Source organism: Myotis yumanensis, unplaced genomic scaffold (genome assembly GCF_028538775.1).
Source record: "Myotis yumanensis isolate MYYU_CA2020_CCGP unplaced genomic scaffold, mMyoYum1.0.hap1 SCAF_3, whole genome shotgun sequence".
NCBI lineage: Eukaryota > Metazoa > Chordata > Mammalia > Chiroptera > Vespertilionidae > Myotis > Myotis yumanensis.
This window is the reverse complement of record NW_027223754.1, coordinates 138,795,293-138,815,505: the sequence shown is the minus strand read 5'-3', so window position 1 is coordinate 138,815,505 and position 20,213 is coordinate 138,795,293. Positions and strand designations below refer to the sequence as shown.

The 20,213-nt window shown below is 36.7% G+C and overlaps 1 protein-coding gene across 2 annotated transcripts in view; it reads left to right on the top strand.

Annotated features, from left to right (window-relative positions):
- SYT1 (synaptotagmin 1) overlaps positions 1-20,213 on the top strand; it is a 547,526-nt gene that overhangs the window by 332,513 nt on the left and 194,800 nt on the right. For both annotated transcript variants that reach the window (XM_070409672.1, XM_070409671.1), the window contains exon 4: positions 12,729-12,911. In XM_070409672.1, the coding sequence (XP_070265773.1) occupies positions 12,746-12,911 (166 nt within the window). In that variant the 5' untranslated portion in view covers positions 12,729-12,745. The remainder of the gene's footprint in view (positions 1-12,728; positions 12,912-20,213) is intronic.

The window sequence follows — 20,213 nt, the reverse complement described above, 5'->3', positions numbered from 1 at the left end:
CAGTGTTTGACTATATTCTGCATAGTGAGAAGACCTGAAGTCATTTTCAAGTTCCACCATTTCTTACTTCTTTTCAGTCGGATCAAGTTGCTAAGCTTTCTAAATCCCTGTTTTCCGGCTGATGAAAAGAAAATAGGATCCCACAGAGTCTCCTATCTACCTACTCCAGGACTTCTGTGAGGATCAAATGAGATGAGGCACAGGAAAACGCTTCACAGACATTTGGTTAAAGTGTAAAATGTTTCCACCTGAGTCTGGTTGTTGCTAGGGAGAGGAAGCCAGGTGTTGCTACTTGACGCCATTACCCGGACTGTCAGACACTTAGCATATTAGCCTTTTATATAGATAGAGATGTATAAGTTGTATAGTATACTTTTTTAACAGATGAGAAAATACTGGCTCAGAATGCAAATAATATGCTCTTGTTTTTGTAGCTAAGAGTCAGAACTGAGGTTGCTCTCAAGCTGGCCATCCTAGAGTTCCTCTGTGCTCAGGAGGACCTCCTTTAATTGTACCCCTCACACCTGTGGAAGTCTCCCCCCACCCTAATTGGGTTTGATCTTCATTTTTATACCCTCATTCCTACATTACATTATGAATTATTATTCCTTTAAGTATATTATTCTCACCTTTGCAGCTTTAAACTTTCCAGTGGATCTACATTTTGCCTCTTTTTATTAAAAATTCATGGTTTTAAGTAATCTCTCATACTTCAGTCTGATTTTATTTTACTTCATTAATTTTAGTGGTGTTTTGCTAGCATTCCTGCTTTTTCTTTTTTGTTTCTTATTTTTTGTTTGTGGTTCTGTGTGGGTTTTTGGAGGACAAAATTGACACAATCTTTTGGTTTGGGCTTTCCCCACCCCCCATTGATTTAGTCTTTGATTGCAAAAGCCCCTAATTAGTTCCTAAGAACAAAATCTCCAGTAAACAAGTAGAACTATATTAAGTCATACCTCCTATTTCAGTCCATATTTCACCTTCTATAATACAGGGTGATTTTTAGTTGATTGCAATCATCACTCATATTTTATTCCTGCTATCAGGAATAAGCTATATTTACTTTTATCTCAGTAAAAAAAAATGTTAGTTTATGTGCACTATAATATTCAGCTATGAACTTGTAATAGTGTACCCTCACTCTGAAATGTCTCTTTAGCCACTTGGATATTAATTGAAATTTAGCTATTGATATTACCTGTTTTAAGGGAAAGCAGTTGCCTATTAAGGGGCATGGAAGAAAAAACCATTTAGTTAAATATAAACCATTTCTCCCAACAAATACGTCACAGTTTATTAAGAGACTGATGAAACAAAATTGAGGTTCTCATCATCAATGATATTGAACTACACAATAGGGAACATTGCAAATCTTTCCCATATATATTACTTTATAATAGGGTAGAGCTAATTTCTACTTAAGAATATCAAAAGTCATAGCAATATGACATTTTGAGATTAAAAGTCATCTAGCAACTTTCAGAGAAGTTGGTCACAATCAGTACTAGAACATTATATCACTTTTTGTTTTATTTTAATATATCAAATTATTGATCAATAATTCAGGGGGACAAGGCTAAAGAGATGAGGGAATTGCTTATACAGTGACTTTATTTCCATGAAATTATAGTGTCTGTAATTACTGTATATAAAATTAAAATGCAATTTAGCTCTATATATTATTGTCAGTAAGCCAGCATGCCTGTCTGATGCAAATGAGAGGATATTAAAGGATTGTGCTTCTCAAGGCAAACTATCATACTGAACTCTTTCTTTGAGGATTGAAGAGGCAAACTGCGATATATTCATCAGTCTTATTATTGAGCCACTCAGCTGGAAATGGCATTAAGCTCAACTGTTAGCCAAAAGGAAAGTTTAAAAAAGAATACAGATAATGATATTTTATCAAAGTCATATTTTTTGCAATAGTGCTTAAATGTGAGTTAGTGACTCAGTACTTTGTAGGAAATGTGTTAAGTTCACTTTCTTATAGTGGTGTGAACTGGGTTTGTGAAGACGACAGACACAAAAATTCTTCATGGACATATCCATAACTTTATCAAAGATCGACTTGTTGGAGAAAGAAAATAAACTGTTTCTTGTTAAGAGACAAACACAAAGAAGGAGAAGCAGCAAGCAAAACACTTGGAGATCACAAAACATAATAGACACAATAGGGGACCTGCCTTTCAAATATTCTCTCCAATCCTGATTTACTTCTAAACTGCTCCAAGTGGATCCAGGCATAATTGTACATTGTCCCCTCGCTTATCACTTTGATTCACGATGGGCACATTAGAAGGTGGGGCATTCAACTTGAATATAAGGTACAAAACTGAAACCTTACTTACGCTTTCAGATCTTTTACATTAAGTCAGTGGTTCTCAACCTTCCTAATGCCGCGACCCTTTAATACAGTTCCTCATGTTGTGGTGACCCCCAACCATAAAATTATTTCTGTTGCTACTTCATAACTGTAATTTTGCTACTGTTATGAATTGTAATGTAAATATCTGATATGCAGGATGTATTTTCATTGTTACAAATTGAACATAATTAAAGCATAGTGATTAATCACAAAAACAATATGTAATTATATATGTGTTTTCCGATGGTCTTAGCCGATCCCTGTGAAAGGGTCGTTCGACTCACAAAGGGGCCGCGACCCACAGGTTGAGAACCTCTGCATTAAGTGAAACCAATCAAAAACGAATTTTCTTATTCTAGTATTTCAAGTCCTATTTATCTAGCACCATAGGATGTGGGGCAATTATCTTCACCATAATTCATAGGATGTAAAGAGTGTACTGTCCTGCTCTGAATGTATGAAAATGTAATGAGTGTCTCTTAGACTTACTAAGAATTAAAAACTAGGGGTGCAAGGCACACACAGGAAAAGGGTATTAGCAAGAAGCCAAGTTGACATAGCGTAGTAGAAAATAAGGCTATAGAGAAAGTAATTTTTTTATTACTGTGGAAATCAGATGATGAAGTGTTTGCATATGATTAGCCTTTGGCTGCAAACAACAGCAAATGCAACACAAAATGGATTAAGCCAAAATGAGAAAAAATGTATTATTTTCCATTGTAAGAAGTTCCAAAGTGTGGTGTTCATAGTGTTGGTTAATACAGCAGTTTGATATCATCATGAGAGTCATGTAACTTCAAACTTTCAGTTCTGTCATCCATAAAGTGTCAGCCTGCTGCTTCACTAACTTCTCTCACAACCTCACCATGACCACAAGCAATTCCAAGTACCACACTCAAACACCACCAGCAGCAGAGACATTGCTTCCTGTATATACATTTTTAAGAGTTAGAAAAAAAATTTCCCAGAACTTACTCAACAGACTTCCTCTTATATCACAGTAGGCCCAAATTAGATCATATGCAGTTGCCTGACCCAACCATTGGCAAAAAGAGTGGATTACCATGATTTATATATAAACTAATAAAATTTATGTGTAGGGGATAAGGAGCAGTAGTTGCCTAAAAAAAAAAGGTTTTAATCTTAAATCAAAAGGAAGAAACAGCTGTTTGGTAAGCAACTAACACATGATTTTTATTATTTTGTAAATTGTGGGTATTGTTCATTCATGTCTCATGTCCCCATCTTAATTAGCACACAATAAATGTAGAATTCAAGAAGAATAAGCCAAATCACCACTTTTTGTACTTCTTATCAGATTATTTAGCATATAAATTTAGACTTCAGGTCCTACTATATTCAGATGTTTTAAATCTCAATGGTTTTCTACATAATGTGTCATCTCAGAATAGCCTCCCTCATTATTTCTACTAAAGCATATATCACATTCAATTTTAACCTCCTATATGCATCCCCATGCATACAAATGGTGAATAAACTACTTGAAATTTACCCAAAGCACCAAGTATCCTGTTAGATACTTGTAGGCACATAATTTATTCATTCATTCATACAACATTCATTTATTCATTTATTAGCAAGACAGAGTTCCATGGGCCCTGGAACTAGCCTGTTTCAGCTCACACCCCACTTTAGCACTTATTAGCTATGTAACGTTTGGCAAGTTTTCTCATCTATAGTAGAGAGATAATAGTATTGCCTGACTCATGGGGTTAATTTTGTGAACATTAAGTGATCTTGTATGTTTAAAGCTCTTATAAAAATGCCTGCCTAATAGTATGGGCTTATAAAACGTTAACTATTTTTATTTATTCATATCTCTTTGTAACTGTACACTGCAGAATTTTTCATCATATTAACCACAATCTGAACCATGTATAGATCGATTTAAAAGCTTTGCTTCTCTGTGTGACAAAACAATGACAGTTTGAATACAGTTTGATCAAAGAGGGCTTTGAATACAAGCTTAGATTTTCTCTCAAGTGCCTACAGTTCAAAACACAGCAAGAGTTCAGAGCTGAGTTTCTGCAAATCAATGGAGAATGAAAGTTCCAAAGTATTTGTCTGTTGCTTCTATAGAAAACATTTTGAGAGCCAATTGGTTTGATCAGCTAAGCTGTATCTCTTTAGTAACTGCGAAAAGCATCTAATTTCATCTTACTATACAAAAGTTAAAGAGAAGTTACTTCAATTAATATGAAAAAAAAACGAGCATTGTTACTATACAAAGTTGTTAAATTGATCCATGCAAGATTTCAATTCTATCTCTACCTTTTCTATAAAAAAGTACTGTAAGGGTCAGTACCATTTCTAAAACACTACAAAATACACTTGAAGTCTTCATAATAAATTTGAAAAGGCTATTTTTATACCTTTTCTTGATCAAGACCCTGCCATTCTTACTAAAATATTGGGAGGCCCTTTAATGCCATATAATTTCTTCACTGAGTGGTGCTTTTAAGATAAATAACAATTTTTAAAAATATATATTTTATTGATTTTTTAAAGAGGAAGGGAGAGGAATAGAGAGTTAGAAATATCAATCAGCTGCCTCCTGCACACCCCCTACTGGGGATGTGCCTACAACCAAGGTATAATGCCCTTGACCAGAATCAAACCTGAGACCCTGTAGTCCGAAGCTCTATCCACTGAGCTAAATCAGTTAGGGCAATAAATGAGAATTTTTGAACCTGCCATAATAAAGTATTTGATTAATAGAAAAGTGGGTGCACAATAAATTGATTAGAAAAACAATTAAAACTGAATTATCAAATGCTTTTACAAAACTGCTCTTATAACATAATTTTCAAGATTTGTTTCCTTATTGTAGGTAGGAATTTTTCAATTTTGTATAAGACCTCTTGATTTTCTATACCATTATTACAGTAAATAATCACTTGGGTTTTGACTTGAATATGGTTTGTTTCTTTTTTTATTCTCTATAATATAGGTCTGAGCAGGGGAGGGGGGAAGGTAGCAAAATATAGTTTTCATTTGGCTCATGGGTTTATTTTAATTTTAGTTATTTCTTCTGAAATTTATATTAACAATGGCTAAATATAATTATGATTGATCTTCTGGGAATGAAAAACTCTGTTTAGAATTTTGTAACATTCATTACTTTATAATACATTATTTGTAAACAATGTTCATGTTTTCTCTTTATTCTTTAGGAAACCTGTGTTTCATGTACTCTAAGAAACCATTAACTATAAGATGCACCATTATTTTTTATACCATTATGTCAAAAGTGGTTTAATATCACTTGAAATTTTACTTTGTATTTATTGAAAGATCATTCAAAGTTATGTAAACATTTTATTTTTATCACTCTTGTACATAAAGAGGAAAAATAAAAGCAAAGTAGATTGGTTAACTGATTATAAAGATGTCTAAATCTGTTCTCAACTCAGAATTAATGATGCCTATCTTTTACACACCATTTGTCTTCCTTTATGTCATCCAGATTGTTGGATAAAGCATTTCTTTAAATATTGCTCCACTATTGCTTCCAAAACCTTCAAAACTACGTGACTTTCATTCTGCTAGTTTTGGTTGCATCCATTTACAGTAGAAAGCTTCAGATCACAACCAGGATTTAGATCTCTTCCTCAAATATATTAAAGTGACCTGTTGACTGGGACATCAACGGGCACAACAAGCAGGTTGGGTGTGCACAGGCCTGGCAGGCAGTGACAGTAAGATGTCATAGATTATAAGTGGGGGAAAAACATTTCAGAGATGTAAACATATGGGGAAAATATATTTTGAGAAACATATTCAGTTGAATATTTAAAAACTCAACTATCAGTCTCTAGGGCATTTTTCTAGGTCTACACAGTAGGAGCCCCAATGTCACTCTGCAGCATTGGTTCAATTACTCATCCACCCATATCTAGCTATGACTGTGGAGCAGACTTAGTAACAGAATTCACTACCACTGGCTACAAATTCAAACATTCCAGCAACTACTATAAGCCTAGTGAACCTACATAGGTTTTTCTGCTCATTGTGCTTTCTTGATTATAAGGTACAGATTCTCAGATTACTATCAATAGTAGTATTTTCAGAATACTGAAACTCAGAGCTGGAAAACAGGACAATCAGAGGCATGGCAGTGCACAGTGGTCACAGATATGAGCTCTGAGATCGGCGTGTTGGGAATCTCTAGCTCTATCCTTAATTCTGTGACAAGGAGCATGTTTACTCCTTATGTTTCCATATCTTGAGAGTACTCAACGCTTTAAATTCTAGAAGGAGAGAATCTTATTGGCTTCACTCACCTCTTCATGCCACACAGTGTCATGGGACTCAGACCAGCATCTAAGTGAGCTGTCATTGAATCAGCTACTCATCCCTCCTACATCCACTGTGACTATGGCTGTAGGAGGGGGTCATGCAGTCCATACAGACTCTCATCATTAGAGCCTGTAAGCAATACAATTTTTTTGAAAAGGAGCTGTGCCTGGGTAGCACTGGCATTCACATCTCCCACCCACCATTGCAGGGTCCAGAGTTGGATCTCTCTACTCAGAATAATAAACAGCAAAGCTTTTTTTTTAAAAAAAAAGGGATGTATGTTTAACAAGTTGGGCCACCTTGGAAATAAATCTTCTTCTTCTTTTTAAATAATTAAAATTAGAGTGATATGGGAAAATAACTAAATTCTTATTAGAACCAATATCCTACATTTAAGGAGATGAATCTTGAGAAACAGTTTTTGCTTGTCTTGGGGAGATAGGGATGGAGGAGATGAACATTGGAGAATCAGAAAGAGATAGGAGATAATTCACCTGAAAACTGGAAGTTGGGAAACCAAAGTTTTCTTACCTCTAGTAGGAGTAGCTAGCCATTTTAAAAGTTTGATCCATGGTTTTTAATACAAATGTTTTCCCAGCCCCAGTTCGGGTTCCTCCCTGGCTGCCTGCCACTTGATGCACTGCTACGTCTCCCGAGGGGTCCTGGATTGCGAGAGGGCACAGGCTGGGCTGAGGGAATGCCCCCCACCCGCACAAATTTTGTGCACTGGGCCTCTAGTATATAAATAAATTTATTGGGTGACGTTGGTTAATAAACTTATATAGTTTTTGGTGTACATTTCTATAATAAATCATCTGTATATTGTACTGTGTGTTCACCAAGTCAAGTCTCCCTCCATTACCACTTATCCCCCCTTTACCTATTAATACCTCCCCACACCCCTTTCCCTCTGGTAATCACCATACTATTATTGTGTGTGTCTATGTTGTGTGGGGGTTTTTTCTTGCTTAATTCCTTCACCTTTTTTGCCCAGCCCCTAAACCCTCCTCCCCTCTGACAACTCTGTGTTCTCTGTAACTATGAATCTGTTTCTATTTCATTTGTTAGTTTATTAAAGTATTTTTTTGAAAATCTAGCATTAGGAAACTAAACTCTTCTGTAAGACCCAGTTTTCTCAGAAGCAAAACAGGAATATTTTTGTGTGTAATTTAAAATAATTCGGGTTTATGATATACTAGAGGCCTGGTGCACGAAATTCGTGCACGGGGGGGGGGGGGGGGAGTTCCCTCAGCCTGGCCTGCACATTTTTGCATACCGGGACCCCTCAGGGGATGTCCAACTGCTAGTTTAGGCCCAATCCCCGGTAGTTGGACATCCCTCTCACAATCCAGGACCGCTAGCTTCTAATTGCTCACCTGCCTGCTCGCTCCTAACTGCTGGCCCCTAATCACTCTGCCTGCCTGCCTGATCATCCCTAACCACTCACCTGCCTGCTCAGTGCATGTCATAGCGACCGATCATTCCACCGTTTGGTCAATTTGCATATTATCCTTTTATTATATAGGATTGACAATGTAAACATACAGAGGAGAAAGTGAATATTCTAACACAAGGTTAACATTTTTAAATGTATCTCTCAAATCTTTTTAACAAAAGTTTTTATTTAGACAATGTGGACATGCTTTATATAATGTTTCATAACATTTTTTATCTAGCACACTAGTGTATTTCCATCTTTGTAACTGTTCACATTTAAGATTATTTTAATATTATTTTATTTAAGGGCTAGAGGCACAGTGCACGAATTCTTGAACTATTAAGGGTCCCTAGGCCTGGCCTGCGGGATCGGGTCAAAACTGGCTCTCTGACATCCCCTGAGGAGTCCCGGATTGTGAAAGGGCGCAGGCCAGACTGAGGGACCCCATCAGTGAGGGATGTGGGAGGTTGGCCAGCCAGGAAGAACTGTGGGAGGGCTCAGGGCATGTCCAGCCCATCTCGCTAAGTCTCAATCGGCCAGACCCCAGCAGCAATCTAACCTACCAGTTGGAGCATCTGCCCCCTGGTGGTCAGTGCACGTCATAGTGATTGGTTGACCAGTCGACTGTCTGCCCCCTGGTGGTCAGTGCACATCATAGTGAGTGGTTGAGTGGCCTTAGCTTATCATTAGCATATTACGCTTTAATTGGTTGAACAGCTGACCGGTTGACCGGACACTTAGCATATTAGGCTTTATTGTATAGGATTACCATAATTTAAGAATCTCTCTGTTAAGTAGTTTTTGGTACTCTCATATTAAAAATAATGTAAACATCTTTATATTAAATTGTTTATGCACCTAAGGTTAATTCTTTAATGCAAATTCCTAGGAAACAAAAATGAGCACTTCTATAGCTTTGGATTTGTTCTGTCACTTGATTCTCCATGAAGTATTTTTCTAATCTATTGTCTTTCCCAATTGTCTTTCCCAATTGCCCAATTTTTTGTACCCTTACCTTCATGTTAATACAATTAATATATATTTTCTCATTGTTATTTTAACTTTCAGTTCATTGACTATTTGTGAAATCAAACACTTAAGGTTGGTCAGGAAGGATTTGTATTTATTTATTTTTTTTTTTTTTGAGCACTGCTTGCTCATGTCCTTGTACTGCACTTCTAGAAGAAATTTTTTTCTATCCTATATAATAAATAGGTAATATGCAAATTAACCCTCACAAGATGGCTGCCTACGACCAGGCCGGCAGGGGGATTAGTGAGGGATGACCAAATGACTGAACAGCAGGCTGTGTGGGGTGACCAGGCTGGCAGGGGGGAGAAGTTGAGGGCAACCAGGCCAGCAGGGCGGGCAGTAAGTGGTGACCAGGCCAGTGGGGGGCAGTTAGGGGAGACTAGGATGGCAGGGGGTGCAGTTTGGGGTGATTAGGCTGGGATGGGGGGCAGTGATGGGCGACTAGGCCAGCAGGGAGGGGGCATTTGGGAGCTACCTGGCCAGCAGCGGGGGGCAGTTAGGGGCGACCAGGCAGTCAAGCAGATGAGCAATTAGGAGCCAGTGGTCCAGGATTGTGAGAGGGCTGTCCTGCTGGTTTAGGTCTGATCCCTGGGGTCCCGGATTGGAGAGGGGGCAGGCTGGGCTGAGCCTCCCCCCCCCTGCACAAATTTCGTGCACCAGGCCTCTAGTTCAATAATTCTCTTGGCACATTCCAGGTTGGTAAATTCCACTTTAACAAACTAAATGACTATACCTCTAAAATTAAGTAATCTGTTTTCTATTAGTAAGATTATTTGTGTTTTTCATTTACTGGTAACCCAATTTAAAGAGAATCATAAATACCTTTCTATCACTGATTTAACTGTTGAGACATAAATGTTATTATTAGAGTAGACTGGTGGAAATAACCTTTGATCAGGCTAGTTCTTGTAGGACAAATCACTTAATCTCTCCATATCCCAGTTTCTTCTATAAAATAAGACTGAGTTACTTTTCAGGATTGTAATGAGACTTGAGGATATTATAGTTAAATATTGATGATAGCTTTTGGTACATGATAGCTTCCTAATAAATGGCATATTTAGTTTTTATTAGCCTCACTTAGTGTTATTGTATTTCAACATGACCCTTATTATAATGGCTTTCTAAACTGTAGGTCTCAAACCATTCATGGATTATGAAATTTATGAACATAATTTTTGGGCACAACTAGAATTTATTTTTTAGTGAAAAAGAACAGAACAAAACTGAATATATAAAAATATTTCACACATTATAAAGGCAAGTGTTTTTATGTGAAACTTTTATTCTGTATATAACATAGGTAGAAGGAGTGTGTATAGTGGAGCACTTCTTACTATGAGTTGTAGTAAAAAACTTCCAAAAAATACAATTTTATCAGATACTGATCACATAGTGTACAAGTCTTACACTATGTGGTTAAGACAACTAAATTTAAATCCCAACTGTAATAATTACTACCATATTGCTTTGAACCAATTGCATAACCTCTGTATTCCTCAACTGTAAAATGAATTTTAATTATACTTGTCTAATGGGAGTGGTATGTGAACTATATGATTTCATGTATTGAAATCACTTAGTAGGTACTCAATAACAGTAGGTTATTATTTTATCAAGATTTGAGCAGAATATAAATTTTTCTCTGAATAAGCAAGTAATGCCACATGCATTAGAGTTCATAAGAGAATATAAAGTCGTCACATTTGTCAGGACTGAATAATTAACAAGTTTTTTCATCTACAACATTTTTCTTGATAAGCATCTTATATCCACAGATATGAATTTTCAAGAGCCATGTAACTATTCTTAGTCTTGCTATGGAAAAACAATATTATCTCTCAAAATGGGAAGGAATAGATGGGATGAACTTACATGCTAGACATTGTATTAAATTCTTTGCATAAATTATCTCACTTCATACTCATTAAAACCTCATATATTTGGTATGATTATGCTCATTTACAAATGGAGAAACTGAAGAACAGAGATCTGAACCCATATCTGTCTGATTCTACCCTCTAGGATTATATTAGTAGCTACTAGTGGAAAATGTAAAGCTTAAAAGAAAGAACTATCTATTATAAAATAAGAATTGATTACCTGTGTGTTGATATTAGCCTCAGCCACCATCTCCTTGTAGGATATCCAAAAATATCTGGATTTTGTTTAAGATTTTAGTAATAACCCCATACATTTGAGATTATTCTTCTTTTAATTGTACTTCCACTAAATACAGAAGTATAGATAATTAACTCACAAAAGCTTTGAATTCTATAAAAATCTTTTATGTTTGTGGATTATCTCCATTTCCTTGCAAATTGAAAAAGAGCTTTATGGTTCCATAAACCTCCCTGCAGAGACTATCAGGTTACTCACGCCCAGGCCTGTTTGTATTTGCCTATTTCTGCCCAAATTCATGCCCACTCTCTCACCAGCACAGCCTGAAATTTAAGTCACACAAAGTCCAGAATATGTTTAAATTGGAGAATATGACTTTAATTCAACCCCTTTAGAAAGCCTTCCTTATATTTAGGAATATAAATATATACTTACAATATTATATATTTATGTTATGTATACTAAGAAAAATCTAGGCAGGACAGGTTTTACTTCTTCATATTTCAAAAGGCAAATTAAATGAGGTCAAATGCCTTGTTAAAATTCATTTAGCTAGTGAAGAGGACTAGAACTGATCTGATATCTTCTGTATTCAAAGCTAAAAGTTTTTTTCACTAACTACCTTAGGATTAATTTTTTTACTATTTTGGAGATAAAAAAAAACATGTAAAATAATTGAATGAATTAAGTTAATAAGATAATTCATTAATATATTCAAACTAAATAAATGGAAATAATTAAACAGACAAGCCATGTTTCTTCATCAGTGCCTGGCATATATAGTCAATCATACCACATATACAGTGACTTCAATAAATTCACAAGTAAATTATTGAACAGAGTATTGTTCGCAGTAAATGTCAAAAAAAAGAGAAAAGACTGAGAGGAAAATGCACCATCAATAAACCAGATTCAAGAATTAATTTCAGTATGACATTTATGACATCTTAGAGTAACACTATTTTAACAGTAGTCTTCATAACTATTTTAAAATTCACTAACATTTTGAATGTATGTTATCATTTACCAACATTTCCAGTATAAATATTCAATCTGTCTTTTTCTTTTAGAAAATGCAGAATGTTTTGAGCATAGAACCTGTATTGTTGTCCGCAATCGTTGCATACACCTTTCAGTGAGATATGGGTTACAAAGTTAAATCTACACAGCAAACGATTGCCTATATAAATAACTAATAGACTGAGAGTTTACATGGTATTGTTGGGAGAGAATGCTTTCAGTAACTGTCTGGTCTTACCTTCTGGGAGAGAATCTCCACTGTGGTTCCATCAATATTTCATGAAGCAACATAAAGTAATATGCTAATGATAGACCATTTACCCCATGAGCAGGTGCACCCTCTGATGCTTTTTCATCCCTGGTATACCTTTGATGTGGGATCAGTTAAGCCATTTTGAATTATTCTTTTTTGCTTCCTTCTCTTCACAGTTTCACCTGAACCTAAAATGGTGAGCGAGAGTCATCCTGAGGCCCTGGCAGCCCCGCCTGTCACCACTGCTGTGACTATTACACCAAATAATGCCACAGAGCCAGCCAGCCCTGGAGAAGGAAAGGAAAATGCCTTTTCTAAGCTGAAGGAGAAGTTCATGAATGAGTTACATAAAATTCCACGTGAGTAGTACACATTGTTACTTCAGGAAAAATAAATGGCTGAAAATCATCTTACTCGATCTTACTCATTAGAAAGCAGAATCCCTTCTAACATATTATAAACATACATTTGATTTTTTTTTTATTGGAACTGCGATATTGCCAAAAATATGCATCTTGTATTTAATGTAAGTGGGTTCTTTTTTATCTTCTTTAGTATCTGTTTCTCTCTGGAATATTAATGCTTAAGAGTTGTGCTGTATTTTACATTTGTGGGTATGAAATTATTCCATTGTAAGGATTATTTCTAAATGGTAACTAAAATGCACTTCCCCAATTGCAAAGTTTGATCTTCTTTTCTTCGTTTGTTAATATTTCAAAACTTTTTTGCACAGTTGTTAAAGTTTTTCTTTGTCTTTAGAAAATAAATAATTTGTACCCACTTATTTGTATAACACTAAGTCCAAACAATGGCATTTAATATAAATTTTAAGCTACAGGTTTATTTTTTTTTCAGATTTGAACACTAACTTTGTATTAACACTTTTCTAGGTGCTGGGAAATCTAGGTTTTGGCCTTCACAAAGCTTATATTCTAGTGGGGGAAAGAAGTAATAAATCAATAAACAGGCAAATATATATAATGCATTATTTAGTAATAAATAATGTAAGGAAGACTAAAGACTAGTAAATGGGATCAGAAAGGGGATAGGGAGGGGAAAGGTTGTTATTATGTAGGATAATGAAAGCTGGTTTTTAAGGAAACCTGGAGGAATTAGGGAAGAAAGTTATAATAACCTGGGGAATACAGGCAAAGGCCCTTAGGCGAGAATCTGCCTGAACAGCAAGGAGCTGCGTGTGCCTTAAGTACAAGGTAGAGAGGGACAAAGATGAATCTGTACTGTAGCAGAGGCCAGATCACATGGGGCCTTGTGGAGTATTCTAAGGAACTTGGATTTTGGTCTGAGTGAAATAAAATGCTTTTGCATGGTTTTGAGCAGAGGTGTCCCAGGATCTGGTTTAGGTTTTTCTTTAAAATCATCTTGCTGTTGTGTCGAAAATGTGCTGAGCAGGGCAAAGGTAGAATATAAAGCAGGCTGTTGCAATGATCCAGTTGAGAGATTTATAAAATTTGTAAGAGAATTTTTCTATAAGGACACTGAGAAACTAAATAAAAATAGACAAGGAATCAACTTCTTATCCCTCAAGTAATTAACAACTTGTTGATCTGTCTGTCCTCCTTTAAGAAATTCAAGTTCATCTGAGAGACACTGTTTGCACAGTTGTCAGCAATTACCATTCTTAGTAAGAAGATCCATAACCCAGTGGGATGGACCTGGTCCAGTAGATAGAGCCCTACTATGGAAAATGCAGGCTCCCAGTTCTCTTCTTTGCTCTGCTGCTGAGCTGATGGACTGATCTAGATACCTTTGATAAAACTTGGCGGAAACCAAATACATATATCATGGAGGCAAATTCTCACTTGAATATTTTATCAAAATGTTTACTTTAAAAGAAATGTGTTATAAGGAAGCAAAGAAAGCAATGAATAACCAAATCAAATCCATATTCTGCCGTGTCCTCAATACCATCTCCCTCTCTGGAAGAGTAAACAATATGAAAGGCGTGGCAATGTTGATAACTATGGGACTGAATGTTTTCCATGTATCCACATAACCCATTCTCTCGTCTCCCAAATGTCAACTTCTTAGTTAGAACTTCCTCAGCCATGCAATTTTACATTATGACCCATGTATCACACCCTGTCTTTGTCAGCATTTCCTGTCCTTCCCCTTGCTTTTTATTTCTTACCATATTACTTAGCACCATTTACAATGCTGTGTTTTATAATTTGCTTTTATTTTATTTTTTATTGTTTATTGTTTAAAGTATTACATATGGTATTACATATGTTTCCTTTTTTCCCAATCGACCTCTCCCCACCACCCCCACCACCCCCATCACCCAGCACATGCCCTCGCCCGCCTGGTGTCTGTGACCTTTGGTTATGCTTATGTGCATGCATACAAGTCCTTCGGTTGATCTCTGACCCCCATCCTCTCCCTCCCTGCCTTCCCTCTGAAGTTTGATGGTCAGTATGATGCTTCTATGTTTCTGGCTCTATTTTTATTCATCAGTTTACATTGTTCATTAAATTTCACAAATGAGTGAGATCATGTGATAATTTGCTTTTAAATCATTTGGCTCCCTCCAAAGTAATGTCAGCTCTATGAGGGACAAAAGTTGGATTTGTTCAATGCATATTTATATCCCTGGTGGTGCCTGCCACATATGAGCCACTCAATATCTATTTGTTGAATGAATGAATTTTAAGTTAACTTATATCCTGAACCACCCTCCTAGATTTTGAAGCCTTAAGATGCTGAAAAGTTAAGGTATATTATAAATTTTTAATTTATAATATTAAGAAAAACATCATTACAGTGCTTGACTGTGTCACCACATTTTTTCCATATTTTTAGTGATAACCATTTTTTAGCCTTTCCTACTTAGAGCCAGGTATTACTTTATATTATTCCTCCCTGTTCATCAGTTGGAAAACAATCAACTGGAAAAAATTAGCTATGAAACTCCCTTTTTTTCTCTCCCTTGGCTCTAAGGAATTAACTTTATTTAATTCCTTTCCAAGCCATTGTCCCATTTCTGTGTCCCTTCGGTGGGCACTGGAAATCAAACCAGGTAATCAGTCTTCTCCACGGAGATTTGCTTTTGACCAGCAACCTAGAGTAATACACTGTCAGAGGATGCGGGTAACACCTATGGAGATAATATGTTGCTAGTTTTCTCCTTGACTTAACAGGAAACAGCAAGTGAAATACCTAAAATATTGAAGTGGTAATGGTAAATAAGTGTTAGAAAAACAGTATCATAAGTACAGCCATGCCTTCTTATTAAAAATATATAACTGCACATTTCACACTTTCATTTTAATCCATTACAATTTTACTGTCAGTGTAATTGAAATGTCTAATGGGATTTATACACAGGGAACAACATTAAACAAAAATAAAATATATCCCCAAATCACATTCCTTTTGGAGCATATGTTATATAAAGGTTATCACTTTTGACTTGGCGCAACACAGTGTGACTCTAATGACAGGTAACAAATTAGAATATTAATCGATTTCGGTCTCTGAACTAAATCTTGTTATCTGGCAGATGTGGGTTTTTTTGCAAAATTGATAGCAAACAGCTTTAGTCTGTCACTTGAAATTCCCACTTGTGACAAGAGCGGTGTCACAATGGCAAGGAGTGTGCATGTCATTAGTCGGGTAATCTGCACAGTCCAGCATGGAACATATTCAAACCAAATTGCCTGATGATATCATCCATAACACCACGGGGCTTAAAATTAAAAAAAGGAAAAGGAAATGGTGAATGTGGAGCATTTTTATCTTTCAATTCATTCTGCACACTGTTATCTAAATGAAGCAGACAAGGTTCCTCAGAATGTTTCTTTATTTTGCAACTTTGATTTTTATATGACGAGGGCCATGGTTGGTTTGTAAAGCATGAACGCGTGTCATCTGAATAGCTGTGATTAAGATTTTGATATTCATGAGCTTCTTGAAGTAGAGTGCCCCTTTCCTTAAGCACAGCAGAAAACCAGATAGCCGGTCCTGACTCTTAGTCCAGAATAAGAGCAAGTGGACTAAGGGTACTTATGTAATTCATGCAGAAATACTATTGGATAGACAGTTCAACACGGGGATTCAAACCACAAACTCTGGTCACAGACTGCCTGGGTTCAAATCTTAGCCCCACCACATACTAGCCTTTTGACCTCAGGAACGTCACTTAATCTTTCTGTTATCAGCTTCTTCCTGTATAAAAGGGGGGCGAGAATATCTCCATCATAGGCTTGTTGTGTAAAGACACCATTGCATATAAAGTGCTTAGCAGAGTGTCTGACACAGAGTAAGCATTTTGTAAATGTTAGCTATTATTAAACTCAAGCTGTCTTTTTTAACAAGTCTATTTCTATTTTATAAAAGCCCTCTTTTCAGGTCAGACACCCAAATGGAGAAAGTTCCAGAAACTTTGCCATCAAATATTTAAGCATTCCATTCTTTAAATCCACTCCAATATGCCTGTTCTAAGAAAGACGAATTCCCTCTCAATGTTTCCTTTTCCCACCACCTTCTCTAATTTCCCTTTAAAAAATAAAAAATAAAAAAAACCTCCTGTAATTTTATTGTCTTACTCATTCCTTTAATCCATATGCATGCTCAAGGTTCACACATCTGAAATTCCTAGCAAAATTCCACACACACAAAGTGCTTAAGAAATGTCAGTTTTCCTCTTTTCATTCTCTAAACCTTTCTTCTTACCTCTACCTCCTCTGTCAATTACCGTTCTCTCTTCCTCCTCCATATCTCCACCAAACTGACAACCCAGCTTCTTCCATTCTGTTTTTTTATCCTCCAAATACTGTTAAAATTGTTTTAACTAAATCACAGATACTTCTTGATGTGCAGGTATGGGGTTTATTCTCAATCTCAGTCATTCACATACTTCTGCATTGTCATCATTGTCAGCCACCATCATCTGAAAACTCTTAATTTCCAGAACTCTCCTCTCATGTCCTGCTCTTCCTTTCTGTCCACCTTATTCTCTTTTATTGGCTGGTCTCCTTTTTCATTGCCTTTCCTTCCCTTGAGTGGTAGAGGTCCCTGTCTACAACTTTCCATTTTCAACACTTTTTCCTTTTGAAATGTACATGCTCTCCCTGGGAGCTCTCACTCACCTAGCTGTTCAAATAAGAACTCTCACTGTTATCCTTGTCTCCCTCATATGTTTCGTCTCCAGTTCTATACCTGCATTCAACTCCTGTTAATTCTCCTCCTGAAAAAATCTCTCAAAACCAGCCAGCACTCTCACCTCCAGGGTCTTCTCTCATACTTTCTCTCTTCCTGGACTCCCTTTCCTATTAACCCTAACACATTCTTTTTTTTTTTTAATTCAAGCCAATTCAAATATTCACTTAAGTGAGAAGTTCCATCATTTCCTAAAGCAGAAATATTTAAGTCTTCCTCCAGCCTTTCAAAGCTCTTCATTAAATGTCTTGGTTATCTGGTTTGGGTTTATCTTGTTTAACTAGTCTTTCTCATTGAAATGGAAATTCCTCAGAGGCAAGAACAATTTCTCATACATATTTGTATCTTTCATATTTGAAAGTGTCTAATACTATGCAAGAAACAACTGTATAGATATTATCATATTATAAATATTACGTTATACCAAACACTGTATTTCTTGTGCCATTCTTGGAGAAACTGATCTACAAAGCAATAGTCTTCAGAACTTTTTTTAGCCAAGGATCTCTTTGTTCAAATAAAAACAAAAACAAAATACTATATAAAACAAAACAGAGCTGCTGTGGTGAGTTAAAGGTGTCTTTCACTCACTCTTCCAAGATACCCCTATTAGCAGCTCTAAAGACCTGGGACTGTATGGAATATATTTGAAAGCCGTGGCCTGAAAAAGTAGTAGTTATATCAGTGTTCTCTCTTCAACCACCAAAGAAACTCAACAACCAGTACTAATATAGTTGGTTAAATATGGCACAAGCAATATTCATTGATGATGAAAAAATGCTGTCCAGTAACTATATTTTTCTCATGTGGCTGCAGATTGAACATAAAGTCATTGTCATATGTCAAGAAACGTATGAAGAGAACCCTTAAGAACATACAGTGATGCACATCATGTAAATGACAATAATTATGGTATTGATGGCTAATATTTGTAGAGCTTTTAAAAAAAATTATTTTTATTGATTTCAGAGAGGAAGGGAAAGGGAGAGAGAGATAGAAACATCAATGATGACAGAGAATCATTGACCGGCTGCTTCCTGCACGTCCCCTACTGGGGATTGAGCCCGCAACCCAAACATGTGCCATTGCTGGAATCAAACCCAGGACCCTTCAGTCCACAGGGCAACATTCTATCCACTGAGCCAAACCAGCCAGGGCTGTTTGTAGAGCATGTAGCATGGAAATATGTGCCACGCACTCTGTAAAATAAACCTCAATTCTGCCTTATAAAAATTCTATTAGATGAAAACAATTATTTTCCCCATCCTATATAATAAAAACCCTAATATGCAAATCCACCGAACAGCAAAAGGACCGGTCACTATGATGTGCACTGACCACCGGGGGGTAGATGCTCAAAGCAGGAGCTGCCCCTGGTGGTCAGTGCGCTCCCACAGGGTGAGCTCGCCCAGCCAGAAGCCGGGCTCATGGCTGTGGAGCACAGCAGCGATGGCAGGAGTCTCTCCCACCTCCACCGGTGTAAAGGAGCCAGGGGTCCCGGACTGCAAGAGCCCCAACTGCAAAAGGGATGTCTGACTGCCGGCTTAAGATCGGGCTTAGGCAGGCGACATCCCCCTAGGGCAGTGGTTCTCAACCTTCTGGCCCTTTAAATACAGTTCCTCATGTTGTGACCCAACCATAAAATTATTTTTGTTGCTACTTCATAACTGTAATGTTGCTCCTGTTATGAATCATAATGTAAATATCTGATATGCAGGATGGTCTTAGGCGACCCCTGTGAAAGGGTCGTTCGACGGCCAAAGGGGTTGCGACCCACAGGTTGAGAACCACTGCCCTAGGGGGTCCTGGCCTGCAGGGGGCGGGGAGGATGCCCTCTCCCCCCCTGCACAAATTTTGTGCACTGGGCCTCTAGTTTTACAGATAAGAAGGCTGAGGCTTAGTAAGATAAGTGATTTATCTAATGAAGTTACACATGGTTCAGATTGACAGGCCTAGTCTGGAAAAAACTGCAGTTTTTTTATTATGTCTTAACAGACTAGCCCAGAGGCTGCAAATGACCTCGACCATTCCTATCACACATGACTTGAAACTTTTAGAGTTCTATGTGTCTGTTCAGCGTATTGGTTGATATTTGTTATTCATCTTTTAATATTTGTATTAAATGACTGAATACTCAGAACACAAGTTTAATACTAATTCAGAGTTTGTTGTTGCATTACCTGGCTTTAAAGACAAGTACTTATGTATTCACTTAAGTTTCTGCATTTCTTTTGTTGCACTCTGTTAGATTGGCATGTGAATAACCAATTACTACCTAAGTTGCAATTTGTTGCATCATATACATGAACTTTACATATGATTCAGCTATCACTGGCTGACTCAATTCTTCTCACTTCAGAGAAGCATTGGCTAAAACGTTAAGTGACATTATTCATTGTTAACCTCTGCTAAGTTGAAATATATTTAAGAAAATAGTTGCAATACCGGTAAGTGTTCTTTTCAGAGCAAGTGATTTGCAGTAT